General features: G+C 45.9%; 1 protein-coding gene across 1 annotated transcript in view; it reads right to left on the bottom strand.

The window, feature by feature from the left end:
• The window catches only part of DZIP1 (DAZ interacting zinc finger protein 1), a 62,774-nt gene extending 49,143 nt beyond the window's left edge, over positions 1-13,631 (bottom strand). Inside the window, exons 1-7 of the mRNA XM_047075288.1 lie at positions 13,617-13,631; positions 9,822-9,985; positions 5,360-6,368; positions 4,568-4,693; positions 3,390-3,443; positions 3,292-3,348; positions 2,620-3,180 (exon numbers count right to left, since the gene is read on the bottom strand). Of these exons, the coding sequence (XP_046931244.1) occupies positions 2,620-3,180; positions 3,292-3,348; positions 3,390-3,443; positions 4,568-4,693; positions 5,360-6,368; positions 9,822-9,985; positions 13,617-13,631 (1,986 nt within the window). The remainder of the gene's footprint in view (positions 1-2,619; positions 3,181-3,291; positions 3,349-3,389; positions 3,444-4,567; positions 4,694-5,359; positions 6,369-9,821; positions 9,986-13,616) is intronic.
• Positions 13,632-14,135: the final 504 nt, after the last annotated feature.

A 14,135-nucleotide genomic window follows, 5' to 3' on the forward strand; every position in this document is an offset into this window, starting at 1 on the left:
ACTACTAATGTTCTCATTTTCCAGATGAGGAAACTGAGGTCTAGATGTTAACTGACTTGCATGGTGGAATAGTTAGGATTCAAACCCAGACAGTCCAACTCTGGAATTGTCACCCTAAAGGGCTCACACTGCTCAGTCCATCAAGAGACAATGGCAAGGCACCTAAGAGAGCAGAGTGTTATCTATACCACACTAAGTAGGAATGGTCTGGGCAATCCTACCTCTACATGGTCACAGTGGGGCACGCCATACACCCAACACTGTTATTCAGAGACTCTGCTGAGTGATAACTCTGTTATTCAGAGACTCTGCTGAGTGGCCAACTTGGCAGGTGTCAGTCATTAAATAAAACGAAGCCCTTACCTTTATTCATGTGTATCATTCACACTTGAAAATCTTTACTAACAGCTATTTTTATAGTAACTAAAAGAATGAAAAAATGTTCATAAACATAAAATTTCTGTATGTTATAGCTGTTAACATATCACTGATTGCTACCAAAGCTAAATTATTTTTAATGTCTAAATAGAACCTATTCTATTCATTGTTTAATAGATGTATTTATAAAAGGCCATATCAACACTATTTATAAATATGTACATGGCATTTATGAAACAAGTAGGCAATTAGCAACATTAGGTGTCATTTGAGGATTATATCTCAGGGTTGTGTACCCAAGGCTAAACACTAAGCCTTTCTAACAGTATTCTGTCCCAATTGTTCACCTATCTTTTTTTTTTTTTTTTTAATTTTTTTTTCCCAACGTTTATTTATTTTTGGGACAGAGAGAGACAGAGCATGAACGGGGGAGGGGCAGAGAGAGAGGGAGACACAGAATCGGAAACAGGCTCCAGGCTCTGAGCCATCAGCCCAGAGCCTGACGTGGGGCTCGAACTCCCGGACCGCGAGATCGTGACCTGGCTGAAGTCGGACGCTTAACCGACTGCGCCACCCAGGCGCCCCTGTTCACCTATCTTAAGTACACTTCTCTCAAGGCTCCTGTTGGGTCAGTCCTAAGCACTAATGACCACACCATAATCTGTGCCTATACCCAGTTCTCTGCATTTACTCACGCTGCTAGTACCTAAGTCCACTGAGGCTTTTTTTTCTCCCAGTAAACTCTACTCCTACCATGGGGCTCGAACTCACAACCCTAAGATCAAGAGTCACATGCTCTACTGACTGAACCAGCCAGGTGCCCATTCACTGAGGCCTTTTAATTCATATTTAGCCAAAGTGACTACAATGTAAGGATATGAAATCAGTCTTGTCAGCCTGTTGCTTCTTTGATAACTTTATCAAACATTGTTGATACCCTTTGCATTTTCTCCATCTAATCAATAAAAAAATATATACAACTGATTTCTATTATACTAAAAAATTACAATATTTATCTTAGCTCAATATCTAACCTGTAAAAGTTAGAGATTAAACACAGAAAAGCAAGAGGTTTCAATTTTTTTAATACTATTGTTACATTAATAAAATATATTTTATTTTACTTTTTAATGTTTATTTATTTTGAGAGAAAGAGAGAGAGAGTACACATGCAAGTGGGGTAGAGACAGAGAGAGGGAGAGAGAGAATCCTAAGCAGACTCCATGCTCAGCACAGAGGCAGCCCCCAGGTTAGATCACTGGGCTAGATCTCATCACTGAGCCAGAAAATCAAGAGCAGATGCTTAACCAACTGAGACACCCAGGTGCCCCATAAAATATATTTAAAATACTACATGTTCAGGGGTGCCTGGGTGGCTCAGTTGGTTAAGCTTCTGACTTTGGCTCAGGTCATGATCTCACGGTTTGTGGGTTCAAGCCCACAAAGTCAGGCTCTGTGCTGACAACTGGGAGCCTGGAGCCTGCTTCAGATTCTGTGTCTCCCTCTCTCTCTGCCCCTCCCCCACTGGCACTCTGTGTCTCTCTCTCTCAAAAATAAACATTAAAAAAATTTTTTTTAAATACCAGTTCAATTAACAAATACTGTTGTTCTGTATCATTAATATTGTTACATTAGTCAGTGCTCTTGGTCTTAGGAGATATGCAAACTGAACTACTTAGGAGCCTGGAACTCACTGGCCAAGGGTTCAAAAATACTATGTATATATAGAATGAGAAAATAAAGCAAATGTGGCAAATGTTATCAACTGGAGAATCTGGGTGAGGGGTTTATGAAGTTCTTTGCACTATTCTTACAACTTTTCAGCAAGCTTGAAAATATCTTGAAATAAAAGCCCCACAAATTTAATCATTCCAGATCATCTGGGGCCAGACCTCGACAGCAATTTGTACCTGGTTTATTTCTCATTACATCAATTAGGGGGAGGACACAGTTTCTTAAACAGCCAGCGTTTATAAAGAGGACTTTCAGCAAAGCACGACAGACAACATTGCTTGTTTAATTATTAATCCTCTGGTTGTCTACAGAAGGTAACGAACCATGTCAGCTGTTGGTTAAAATTACTATTTAGCTTAACTATGTTGTTTCTTCTGATTTACAGTAAAAATCTCACAAAGGGGAAAAAAAATCGGTGATCTAGGAAAGGACTCTCACTCAATACCGAGGTGGGAATCGAGGATGTTAAACTGGATTATGAATCGGAATCACAACGCAGCGTCCCACCTGGTAATAGCTGGCTTTGGTCTCGATCATCAGCTGCTGGGTCGAGATTATCTTTTTCCTGCGTTTACACTCTTCCTTGAGTAACTTGATCTCGCCGGCCTGCTTGGTGAGGAGCTTCCTGCTCTGCTCGCCATCGGCCAGGCTCAGGCGCAGCCGCTCTTCCAGGTGGTGCAGCTGCGAGGTGAGGAACTCCTGCGAGTGCAGCAGATACTCGATGGTGAGCTGCGCCAGGCGGATGAGCTTCAGCAGAACCGGATCCACCCCCGACTGGCAGTGCGGGCACTTCTCGTCCTCCAGCTTGCAGAAGGTGATGTTCATGATGTTCTCCTGCAGCGTGAGCACGTCCACGGCGCCCGCCACCTTGTCCACGTCGATGGCGCTCAGCCGCCGCCAGTCGACGCTCTCCAGCCGCGGCCGGAACTGGAAGAAGGGCAGGGGGACCGACGCCACTCTGGGGGGGCCACAGGCCATCGTGGCCGCTCCCGCCGCGGCAGCTGCTGCGGGGGCGTCGGGTCCTTCCAGGCCGCTGGCCAGCGGGTAGTAGACGTGCTTCTGAAAGGGCTGCGGGGAGGAGGCAGCGTAGGGGTGGTGAGGGTGCTGGGAGTCCCGGGGAGCCCCGGCCGCCCCCAGTCCCACATCGCCAGGCAGCCCGACCTCCCCGCTCTCACTTACCATGCTTGGAAGCAAACCCGCGGCCTCAGCTGGTATCCGAGGAGGGGGCGGTCCCGTCTACCCGGCCCCGGCCGCCTCCCGGGCCGCCGCCGCCCCACCTTTCGGGAGCGGGAGATGGCCGGGTCTCGGGCGGCGGCGGCGGCGGCGGCGGCCTAAGGTCTGGGCGTCCAGGCCGTTGCTATGGCAGCGCCCTGACCCGGACTTAGAGCAAAGGGCGCGCCAGCCCCCGCACAGTCAGCGTGCGCCCAGGGCCCTGCGGGACCAGAGGAGACCTCGTGGGCGAGCCCGTCCACGGAAGAGGGCACTTCCTGAGCGCCAGCTCACCGGGCCACCACCCTCCCTGGCTCTGGGGCTGACCCTCCCTGTCCTTAAGGAGTGGGGAGCCACATCCCCGGGAACTTTCCGTTCCGGCCGCTAGCCTCCGGTTATTCACCCCTGTCCTCACCTTAGATTTTGAGATCAGAAATGCCTATTCATCCTCCTCTTTTACACACAGACTTAAGAAACGTTAAACAACAAAACTATGTAAAATTAAATGGGATGGAGGGGAATTGGCTTCAAAACAGCAGGAAGACACTTTTGGGGCTATAACAGAAATATTCTGTTTTGATTGTGCTTGCTGTTTGTTGATTACCCGGGTATATACATTTGCCAAAAGTTATCGAATTGTGCATTGAAAATTAAGGGTGCATTTGTACATTATATCTCAATAAAGTTTTAAAAATTAAAATAGTGGCAGAGCTAATTATATCTGACGGCAGACTTTCTAAATTTCTTACACCTGAAATACTTTTTAAAATGGGGTCTCTTTTCCTCTATGGATTGCCTACATATAAAAATAAGATACTGGTAAGTACAAGACACTGATAAAAGTACAAATTAAGGGGCGCCTGGGTGGCTCAGTCGGTTAAGTGTCCGACTTCAGCTCAGGTCACGATCTCGAACTCGCGGCTTTTGAGTTGGAGCCCTGCACGAGCCCCGCACGCATTGGGCTCTGTGCTGACGGCTTGGAGCCTGGATCCTGCTTCGGATTCTGTGTCCTCTCTCTCTGCCCCTCCCCCGCTCATGCTCGCTCTCTCTCTGTCTCAAAAGTAAATAAACATTAAAAAAAAAAGTACAAATTAAGGAACTTCCACAGATATTATTAGTACTTTTTGTACTTGTCTTCCCAAAAGGATACCTTTTCAAAATGTGAAAAGGCATATATATACGGAGGGGAACTTTAACCATCAGCTTTCTACCATCAAGTTTTAGAGGGCCCCGGTGTTTACCTTACAAACTTGTGAGGCAGCTGCATTCTGTGATCTGCTGCTAGTTGCTCTAGCAGCAACTTGTAGACATCAGGCCTTTCATTCTTGGGGTCTTTTGGGTGATGCCTGTGGCTACCACAGAGATCAATGAGCTGAGGAAAAGCCAGACATTCCTCAATCCACCGGGGTGTCCCTGCGTGGACCAACCATCAGGATTTTTTTTTTCTTTCCTAACAGCCAGATATGTGAGTAGGAGAAAGGAAAATACCGTTCAGAGTAACTTCAAGCAAAGTTGTAATATCAAATATTTTTAGCACTCCCAGATATTGTGAACTAGAAATAAATCCATATAAAAACATCCAAGAAATAAAGCATGCAGTTCATATGACTTCATATAAACTGTCCATCCAAACAACTTTTAATGGGTCTTTAGGAAAAAAGAACTATTAACGGTTCACTGCAGCCAGTATAAAATTAAAGATCTAGGTTCAAAGTTTGATTCTTCCATATACTTGCTGCTTGACCTAGAACAAGTTATGTCAGTCCTAGGCCTCAGTTTCCCTATCTGTTTAAAGGACGTCAGGTTACTGACCTGGCAGGTCTGTGTCCTGTGGGCTCCATCCACTGGACTGCAGGATCAGCGGGAACAAGGGCCGTGATTTCTTTTGCTCACCGTGTGTCCCCAGCACCTAACAACGGACAGGCACAGTGAGGAGCTGAGAATTTGCCAAATGGACACGTGGATAAAGAATGATTGAATGAATTAGGCGCTTAAATAACTGTTGGCTCCCGGCCGGTATCCCTCCTATTTTCTGTGCCTCTGGCCTCTTAAGGGATTCACCCGTGCTCTGGGCCCAGGCCCTTGGAGGTGAATGAGAGGGCTGGTCCGCACGCCCCCACTGCGGTCCAGGGAAGAGGCGCGCGGGACTGAGGTGCCCATCTCTGTTCGCCGCCGCCACTCCGGCCCAGAGCGCCACGCTGCTGGCCATCCTTGCCCCTTTGGTTGAATCTCGGTCGCAAGATGGCCGGAACAGGAAAGAAGGGGGCACGCTTTCCCGTTCCCTCCGTCCCCCATCCCGGGGCTGGGCAGCAGCCCCGCGCGGCGCAACCAGTCCTTGGTGCACTGCAGGGCCGGCCAGCTGAACCCGCAAAGACAAAGGCCGAGCTAGGTGGGCTCCAGCGAGGGCTCGGCGCCACCCGTTAGAAGGTAAACTGAGGGTGGGGGCTGCCGCAGCCTTGCCAGCGGGGTCTGCAGTGCCTCGGCTCGCAGCCGGGGAAAGCGGGCGGAGGCCCTGGCTTCGCGGGCCCCGAGATGCCCGGTCCGCCGCAAGCTCCCAAGGTCTCCGGGCGCATCCCGGGCCTCGGCTCACCCCAGTTGCGCGCTCCTTCGCGGGCGCCGGGCGCTGCAGGCGGACTGGGGCGACGCTGGGGGCCCAGACCCCAGAGGCGCTGCTGGCGCAGGCGGGGCCGGTGGAGGCAGAGGAGCAGCCGAGCGGGAGGCGGCGGGCCGGCTCCTTCTTCCAGGGCGCAGGATGAAGCCTGTCTGGTTTGGGCAAGTTGCGGCGTGGCGGGCCTGGCGCCGTTGGGGCCTTTCCAGACTCGCGGCCGCTGGCGCCTCGGGATCCCCCACCCCCCACCCGCCCCCCTCCCCTCTGCGATCTCCCTCCGGCCTCTCCTCTCGGCGTCCCAGCTCCTCTGGCAGCTGGGCGGGACCGCGCGCGTCTAGACCGCAGCACTAAAATGCGCTCCGCCAATCCCGCCGTTGGTGCAGACACGTGGTGCCGGGGCGCGCTCTGTTGCTGGCGTGGGATGTTCTTCCCAGAAAGGCTTTTCAAAGAGAAACCAGGTTCAGTCCAATCCTTCGGGTGGCCTGGCCCTCACCATAGGGGCTTTCTGTGAACTCGCTCCCAAGAAGAGAGGAGTTTTCATTGCAGAAGTCTGCAGATGCAAGGAACCTTGAAGAGGCTATCTAATGCAGCTGTGCATTTGGGTGACGTGGAAAACGGGATTAGGGTCTGTGCACAGAAGCACACACGGAGTAAACCCACGTAGGTTTCCGCGTTCTTTCGGTTTTGTCCACTTCAGGACGCGAGGCACGTATCTCTCTGTTGGTACAAAGTTTGACAGTGGGGGGAGACGGGATGTCGCAGTTCAAGAGTAGTGGAGTTATTTTTTTAACCCAAAATTGGAACACTTGGTCTGACAATTGGACAAAATTCAGTATTTTAAAATAAGTAGTAATCCGGAAAGTATGTATTCATGTATCATTTATAACAGCCATGAGCTTGACCCAGATTGAGGAATTTGAGTGAGTATTTTGCATAATTTTAGCGTCTGCTCTAGCAAAAAAATGTTCTTCACTTAGAAAGGAGTAACTACAGAATCTTTTCAGGATGGTAACATGTTTTCCCTGTGATTCTCCCTGACCCAATCAATTTTGTACCGCATTTTATTTAGCACGTCTTCAAGCATAGTAGTAGCTTAATAAGTATTTATGTGAATTCCTTTCTTTAGTTTTTACTTGAAATCATGAGGCCTTGCACAGCCTTGGTGAGATTTTTAAGTGTGTTGAATTTTAAAATGCTTCAATTCGAAAGTGAATCCAAGATCCCATAAGAATCCTCCTCTAAAGTAGAATGGTTAGGGGGCACCTGAGTGGCTCCCTCGGTTAAGCTTCTGACTTGGGCTCAGGTCATGATCTCACAGTTGGTGAGTTTGAGCCCTGCCTCGGGCTCTGTGCTGACAGCTCAGAGCCTGGAGCCTGCTTCAGATTGTGTATCTCCCTCTCTCACAGTGCCTCCCATGTTCATGCTCTGTCTCTCTCTCTCTCTCAAAAATAAATAAACTTAAAAAAAAAAAGTAGAATGGGTAAAGATCTCTAGGTAGAATTTTCAGGCATTATGAAGTAGAAAGGCCATTGCTTTTGCAAAGTCTATACTCTGTAGCCCTTTCTGGTATGTGTGTGAGTGTGTGTGTGTGTGTGTGTGTGTGTGTGTAGCATGATAGTTGAACATTATTTGATGATACACCATTTGAGTTCCTCATATCCATCATTCCCCACGGTCAGTACCTTACCCCACATATATGGAGTTGGAAGAAATAAAGTGAACCAGTTGACTTTGGTAAGGCATGGCAATCATTCATACATTCCTGATTCTTTCAAACTTCTCATACCAGTTAGCACAGCCCAGCAGGAAGTGGTTATGATAATTACACAATTCGCTTTTAAGAAGCTATGTAGGGGGGCACCAGGGTGACTCAGTCAGTTAAGTGTCAGACTTCAACTCAGGTCATGATCTTGGGGTTCACAAGTTCAAGCCCTGCATCAGGCTCTGTGCTGACAGCTCAGAGACTAGAGCCTGCTTCAGAATCTGTGTCTCTCTGCCCCTTCCCTGCTCATGTTCTGTCTCTCTCTCTCTCTCAAAAAAAAAAAAAAAAAGAAAGAAAGAAAGAAAGAAAAGAAAAAAACTATTTAAGTATCTATCTCCAATAGACAATGAGAACTTCAGGTATTCTAGCATGTTGAGCATGTAGTAAATGCTCAAATAAGTATTTTTTGAAGACAGAAATATCTTAAAAAAGGAAAATAGAAATATTGGTGAATATTGACTCTTTTTTTTTAATTTTTTTTAACGTTTTATTTATTTTTGAGACAGAGAGAGACAGAGCATGAACGGGGGAGGGGCAGAGAGAGAGGGAGACACAAAATTGGAAGCAGGCTCCAGGCTCTGAGCCATCAGCCCAGAGCCCGACACGGGGCTCGAACTCACGGACCGCGAGATCGTGACCTGAGCCGAAGTTGGCCACCCAACCGACTGAGCCACCCAGGCGCCCCAGGTGAATATTGATTCTTATAGTAAGTAAACAAAAATGTAGTTTAATTTATTTCAAAATTTTGTTTCTATTTCTCTTGTTTGAAAATAGCAAGTGTGAGAAAATGAAAATTACATTGAGGTAGGCAGTTGGGGTAGTGATTAGCACCCATTTATTATCATTTTTTTAAGTGTATTTATTTTGAGAGACAGAGAGCGAGAGAGCATGGAGAAGGGGCAGGGAGAAGGGGGAGACCAAGAATCCCAAGCAGACTCCACACTATCAGCACAGGGTCCGATGTGGGGCTTGATCTCACAAACCGTGAGATCATGACCTGGGCCAAAATCAAGAGTTAGATGCTCAACTGACTGAGCTACCCAGATACCCCCACATCTATTTATCATTAAACACAATCAGGCCTTACATGAGTAAAACCAAGATTAGATACCGAAAGTGGGACTATGAAGCAAAATACCTAAAATGTATTGAACCAGACAATACATGTCATGTATGCCCTTATTTTGATCACCTGACTAATGTCTTTTAGTCATAAGTTTAATATCCTATATATAGTATGAACAGTCTGTAAAATGTATATGCAAAATTTGAGGAATAATAGAATGAATACTTGTATACTCACCACCCAGGTTAAGAAATAAAACATTCCTAGCATTTTGGAAAACCCTCTCTATGAACCCCCACTATCACGTCCCTCTCTACCTTCCTATTTAACAATTGTCCTAACTTTTGGGTTAAGTCATTCCCTTTTCCTTGTAATTTATACGCTATATGTATATCCATTATTGTACATTATATTCTTTACTTTTTTTTTAATTTTTTTTTCAACGTTTATTTATTTTTGGGACAGAGAGAGACAGAGCATGAACGGGGGAGGGGCAGAGAGAGAGGGAGACACAGAATTGGAAACAGGCTCCAGGCTCCGAGCCATCAGCCCAGAGCCCGACGCGGGGCTCGAACTCACGGACCGCGAGATCGTGATCTGGCTGAAGTCGGACGCTTAACCGACTGCGCCACCCAGGCGCCCCTATATTCTTTACTTTTGAAAAACTGAGTAGCAAGCCCAAACTCTGTAAAGATGAGTCAGATGACTACCTGGGCCCATACTGCCTTTACACGTCAGCAAGAGGACTTTCACCCCAGCCTGGCTGTTTAGAAAAGTCCAAGGAGCTAGTGGACCAGGCCCTCCAGCAGCCTGTTCTTTCCCATTCTAGACCATGTCCCAGCTGCACGGAAGCCCAGAATTTCCTCCATAAACAGCCATGCTGACTTCCAGAACCTGCATGGGCTGCTTCCCAAGTCTGTCTTCTCAGAGATGGACTGCTGCTTATGGTTAGCACATGGGATGGCCTAACCATTTTAGCACTTCTAACAGAGTTATTTAAAAGCACTAGATAGTGTAGACATACAGGTTGGTGCTTATACACCTGTGCACACAAAGCCCCTCACTTGTTCGGATGGTGCCAGCTGGGAAGAGAAGAGTTGCTGCCCTGGGAGCTTGTCTGAGAATCCAAGAATTCTGCCTTCAAACCTGGCTTTTCCGCCTCAGCTTCCTTTGAGTACCTTAAAATGGGGTGCTGCTGGCAGGCAGTTATAGATGTATATTGCAAACTCTAGGGTAACCATTAAAAAAGTTAAAAAGAGAAGTATTACTGATATTCTAAGAGAGAAGATAAACAGAACAATATATAAAGTGCTCAGTAAAGGGGCACCTGGCTGGCTCAGTTGGTAAAGTGTGCGGCTCTTGATCTCCGGGTTGTGAGCTCGAGCCCCATGTTGGGTGTAGAGATGACTTAAAAAAAATCTTTAAAGAAATTACTTAAAAAATAAAGTGAAATAAAATAAAATGCTCAATTAAAACCAGAGAGTGCAGGAAAAGAGGGAGAAAAGAAATAAAGAACAAGTACAATGAATAGAAAATAGTTACAAACATGTAAGATGATAACCCAATTATATCAATAATCATTTTAAATGTGAATGGCCTATGCCATTTGCAACTACGTGGATGGAACTAGATGGTATTAAAGCAGATTTCAGAACAAGGAAGATGGTCAGGGATTTAAGAGGTACTACATAATGATGAAGGAATTTATGTTCCAAAAGGACATAATGATCCTTAACATGTACGTACAGTTGACCTTTGAACGATGCAGGGGTTAGGGGTGCTGACCCCCAAACAGTTGAAAATTCATATATGACTTTTAAATCCCCCAAAACTTAACTACTGATAGGCTACTATTGACTGGACATGTTACTGATAACATAGTCATGTTACATACTGCATTCTCACAATAAACTAAGCTAAAGAAAAGAAAATACTATTGAGAAAATCATAAAAGAGAGAAAATGCATTTACAGTACTGTACTATATTGAAAAAAAATCAATGTATAAATGGACCCATGCAGATCAAACCCAGGTTGTTCAATGGTTGACTATACTCCATCCAACAACAGAACACATGTTCTTCTCAAACTTGTGTGGAACATTCAGGAAGATAGACCACATTCAAGGCCATTTAACACACCCTAACAAATGTAAGAGAATAGAAATCATGCAAAATATATTCTCAGGTAACAACAGAATTAAACTAGAAATCTATAGAAGAAAGATAGCTGGAAAATTCCAAAATATTTGGAGATAAAACAACATACTTCTATGTAGGACATGGCTCAAAGAAGAAACCTCAAGAGAAATTTTTAATTTGGGACTAAATAAAAAAGAGAACTTATCAAAATGTGTGAGATGCAGTGAAAGTAGGGCTTAGAGGGATATTTGCTGGTTACAAGCAAGTCACTTTTACTTACACCCAAGGGGACAGCAATTAGTTTTGCCTTTTCAAGGGAGGAAGCCTCAAAGATTTTGAGGCCATATTTTGAAATCACCACAGCAACCCATACCTCCCTTTGGTTGTTCTCTGTGGCCTAAGTAGTGAAATGGCCTGGTAGCAATTTCAAGTTAGAATTTAACTGAGCAGCTCATGGTGGCTCAGTCGGTTAAGTCTCTGACTTGGGCTCAGGTCATCATCTCGCAGTTCGTGAGTGTGAGCCCCACATCGGGCTCTGTGCTGACAGCTCAGAGCCTGGAGCCTGCTTCGGATTCTGTGTCTTCATCTCTCTCTCTCTACCCCTCTGCCGTTCATGCTCTGTCTCTGTCTCTCTCAAGAATAAATATTTAAACAAATTAAAAAAAAAACCAAAAATTTAATTGAACCATTAATGTATTGCCTTGAACTGACTCAGATCTGGAAGACAGGTTAAAAACAAAAACAAAATCCCAAACCTGCCAAGGAAGGTGGCTCAGTCCTGGCGCTTGTGGTGGCGGGGGAAGGGATCATACGTATCAACTCAGGACGTATGGTTTCATGACATGCCACACTTTGGAGCCACCTGATTAATTTATCACAACTGGGGGGGATATCCACAGGGGCCGGAGTATTTTAATTGGAATCTGATTGCCATGGCCACGGTACTGCCTGCCAGGATAACCAAGTGCAGTTTACCCCTGGTGGTTAGCAGCTTTCATATGGGCACACGCATCTTGAGCTCCTCCCGTTCCCCTGAGATCTGGGAGCCCATCCCAGTGACAGCGCTCGCACTCAGCATTCCGTGTTGAGAGAAGGCTTTTTGTACTGAGCTGTCACCTCTCTTAGGAGACGGATACAGAATCTGTTCACTACACCTTCATGCCTCCTTCCTTAAATGTATCTTCTTGCTCTGCAGAGGCTGGAAAGCTAAAACCCATGCCTTTCTCAGACTCCTTTCCAGCTCACATTCTGGAAGCAAATTGGTTTCTGCCAATTAGATACACTCTTGAATGGCATGAAAGAGAGAAGTGGGACAGGAACTATTTGCCTGCCGTCGTTTTTGCTGGCAAGCAAGGCTATGCGGATCAGTGTCAGTAGGTAAAGGCAGCTGTTGAACTAAGCGTGTCTAGGCACAACTCTCAACAGCATCAAGTGGCTGTTGAGACAGCGGTGCCTTTTTCTCTTATCAGAGGATCAAACTCCAGAATTTCACAGCTCCAATGCTGTCCTGCCCTCCACACACTCCTGTATCTCTGTTATGATTTTGCAAGCATCTAATTGGGTGCAATTATCTTACTGCTTAAACTACCTGCAGTGGTTTCACTTTTCCTACCATAACACTGGTTCCCCTTAACTGTCTATATGTTTTGTTATGAAAATGAAAGTTTATGTCAAAAATGTGGTGGTGGGGAGCTGCCTGGACTAGGTGAGCATCATCTATCCAATCCTTTATTCCCTTTTCCTCGAGTCTCTGTATTCTTTCCTTTAGACTTAAGGCATTTCTGACTTTTGAGATGTAATTGGTCGTGGGACAAAATTCTGTACACATTTACATCGAATGGTCTTTCCCCAACTTGTTATGCACTGAATACACAATCTCTGGAGGTTCCCCATATCTGTACATTCTTCCAGGTAGAATATGGGGACCGTGCTCCTGATCTAACAACCTTAAAGTCTAATTCCCCATTCTCCAAGTTTCGGAGGGGACATAGTTTAGCAAATTTCTACAACTTCTTCTAGACTTCTAACTCTGGTGTATCAGTTGTCAGGATTACCTCCCCCTCCGCCTCCCCCTACCAGGGCCATTTGAAATTTGTGGCTGGTTGCCATAGCAACCGTGTGACTTGGGCTCTGAGGGATATTATTAGTTCTCATATGCAAAGGTGGCAGTGTGCCCTTGGCCAAAGAAAGCAGGGTGAGGGGTTATTTCAAGATGGCTTGAGGATTTCAGTTTCCTTTATGTCAGTTCCTCTCAAACTTTCATCAGAGTCCCCCCGCTCCCCATCAGAGCTGTGAAGACATCCTAAACCTGACAGCTATGAGCCCACCTGAGAGTCTCTGATTTAGTAGGTCTGGGGCAGGGCTAGAAAATTTGCATTTCTAGCAAGTTCTCAGGGGATGCCAATACCATCTCAAAGATGCACTTCATTCAGTCCTACAAATCCTCTTCAATGTTGCCTTTCCCACTAGCCTGGATGCACTCCCTCCTGATCATTTCTCCAACCTTCATGTGAAAGACGTACAGAGACTTGCAAAGTCAACTTGCAAAATCAGTTTCTGGGTTTGGTTTGTACGTCCTCAACCTTACAGCTTTAGAGAGGAACCGATTTTTTTTTCAAAGTTGCAGAAAAAACTGGCATATCACCAAGATGAAATTTTGAGATTTGATTTTGTTCTCTTGTTTTAAGTTATACACTGAGTGAAAAAATGACCATCATACCTGATTGTCCGCCATTCGTCATCCCTTTAATTTGGTCAGTGAAGCAACTACGAGGCTCCCAGAGCCCCAAACTTATTGAATATTAACAGGAGTCTCAGATTCTTTTGCCTTATAGTAGTCAAATAACTAATTCCAAACACCCCACATTTCCCCATGGGTGCTCTTTTTTCTGGCACCACTTTCCCTGTTAATTAAGGTTCTTTGCTTGTCAATAACAGAAACTGATTCTGGCCTGGGGTGACTGGCAGGATAGTAGGTAGTTCACATTATCAAAGGAGAAATCGATCAGCCTTCGTGAAAGACAGTAACCAGGTGAGATCCAGAGCTCTCTGTAACTCAGGGCAATCCCCCTGCCCCATCTACCCTCAGCCCTTTGAAATTCTACTCCAGATTCCATTCCTGTGAGAGGGAATGTGACAGACCTAGTGTGGATCATGTATTTGATGGACCCTAAGGTGGTAGTAGGAAAAGGGGCTTTGATAGAGATACAGTCAGTGGTTCGGAACCCAACACGACTGC

This window comes from Lynx rufus, unplaced genomic scaffold, assembly GCF_022079265.1.
Source record: "Lynx rufus isolate CCGP_SWC_20201006 ecotype Redwood Valley unplaced genomic scaffold, mLynRuf1.p SCAF_1, whole genome shotgun sequence".
NCBI classification, from domain to species: domain Eukaryota; kingdom Metazoa; phylum Chordata; class Mammalia; order Carnivora; family Felidae; genus Lynx; species Lynx rufus.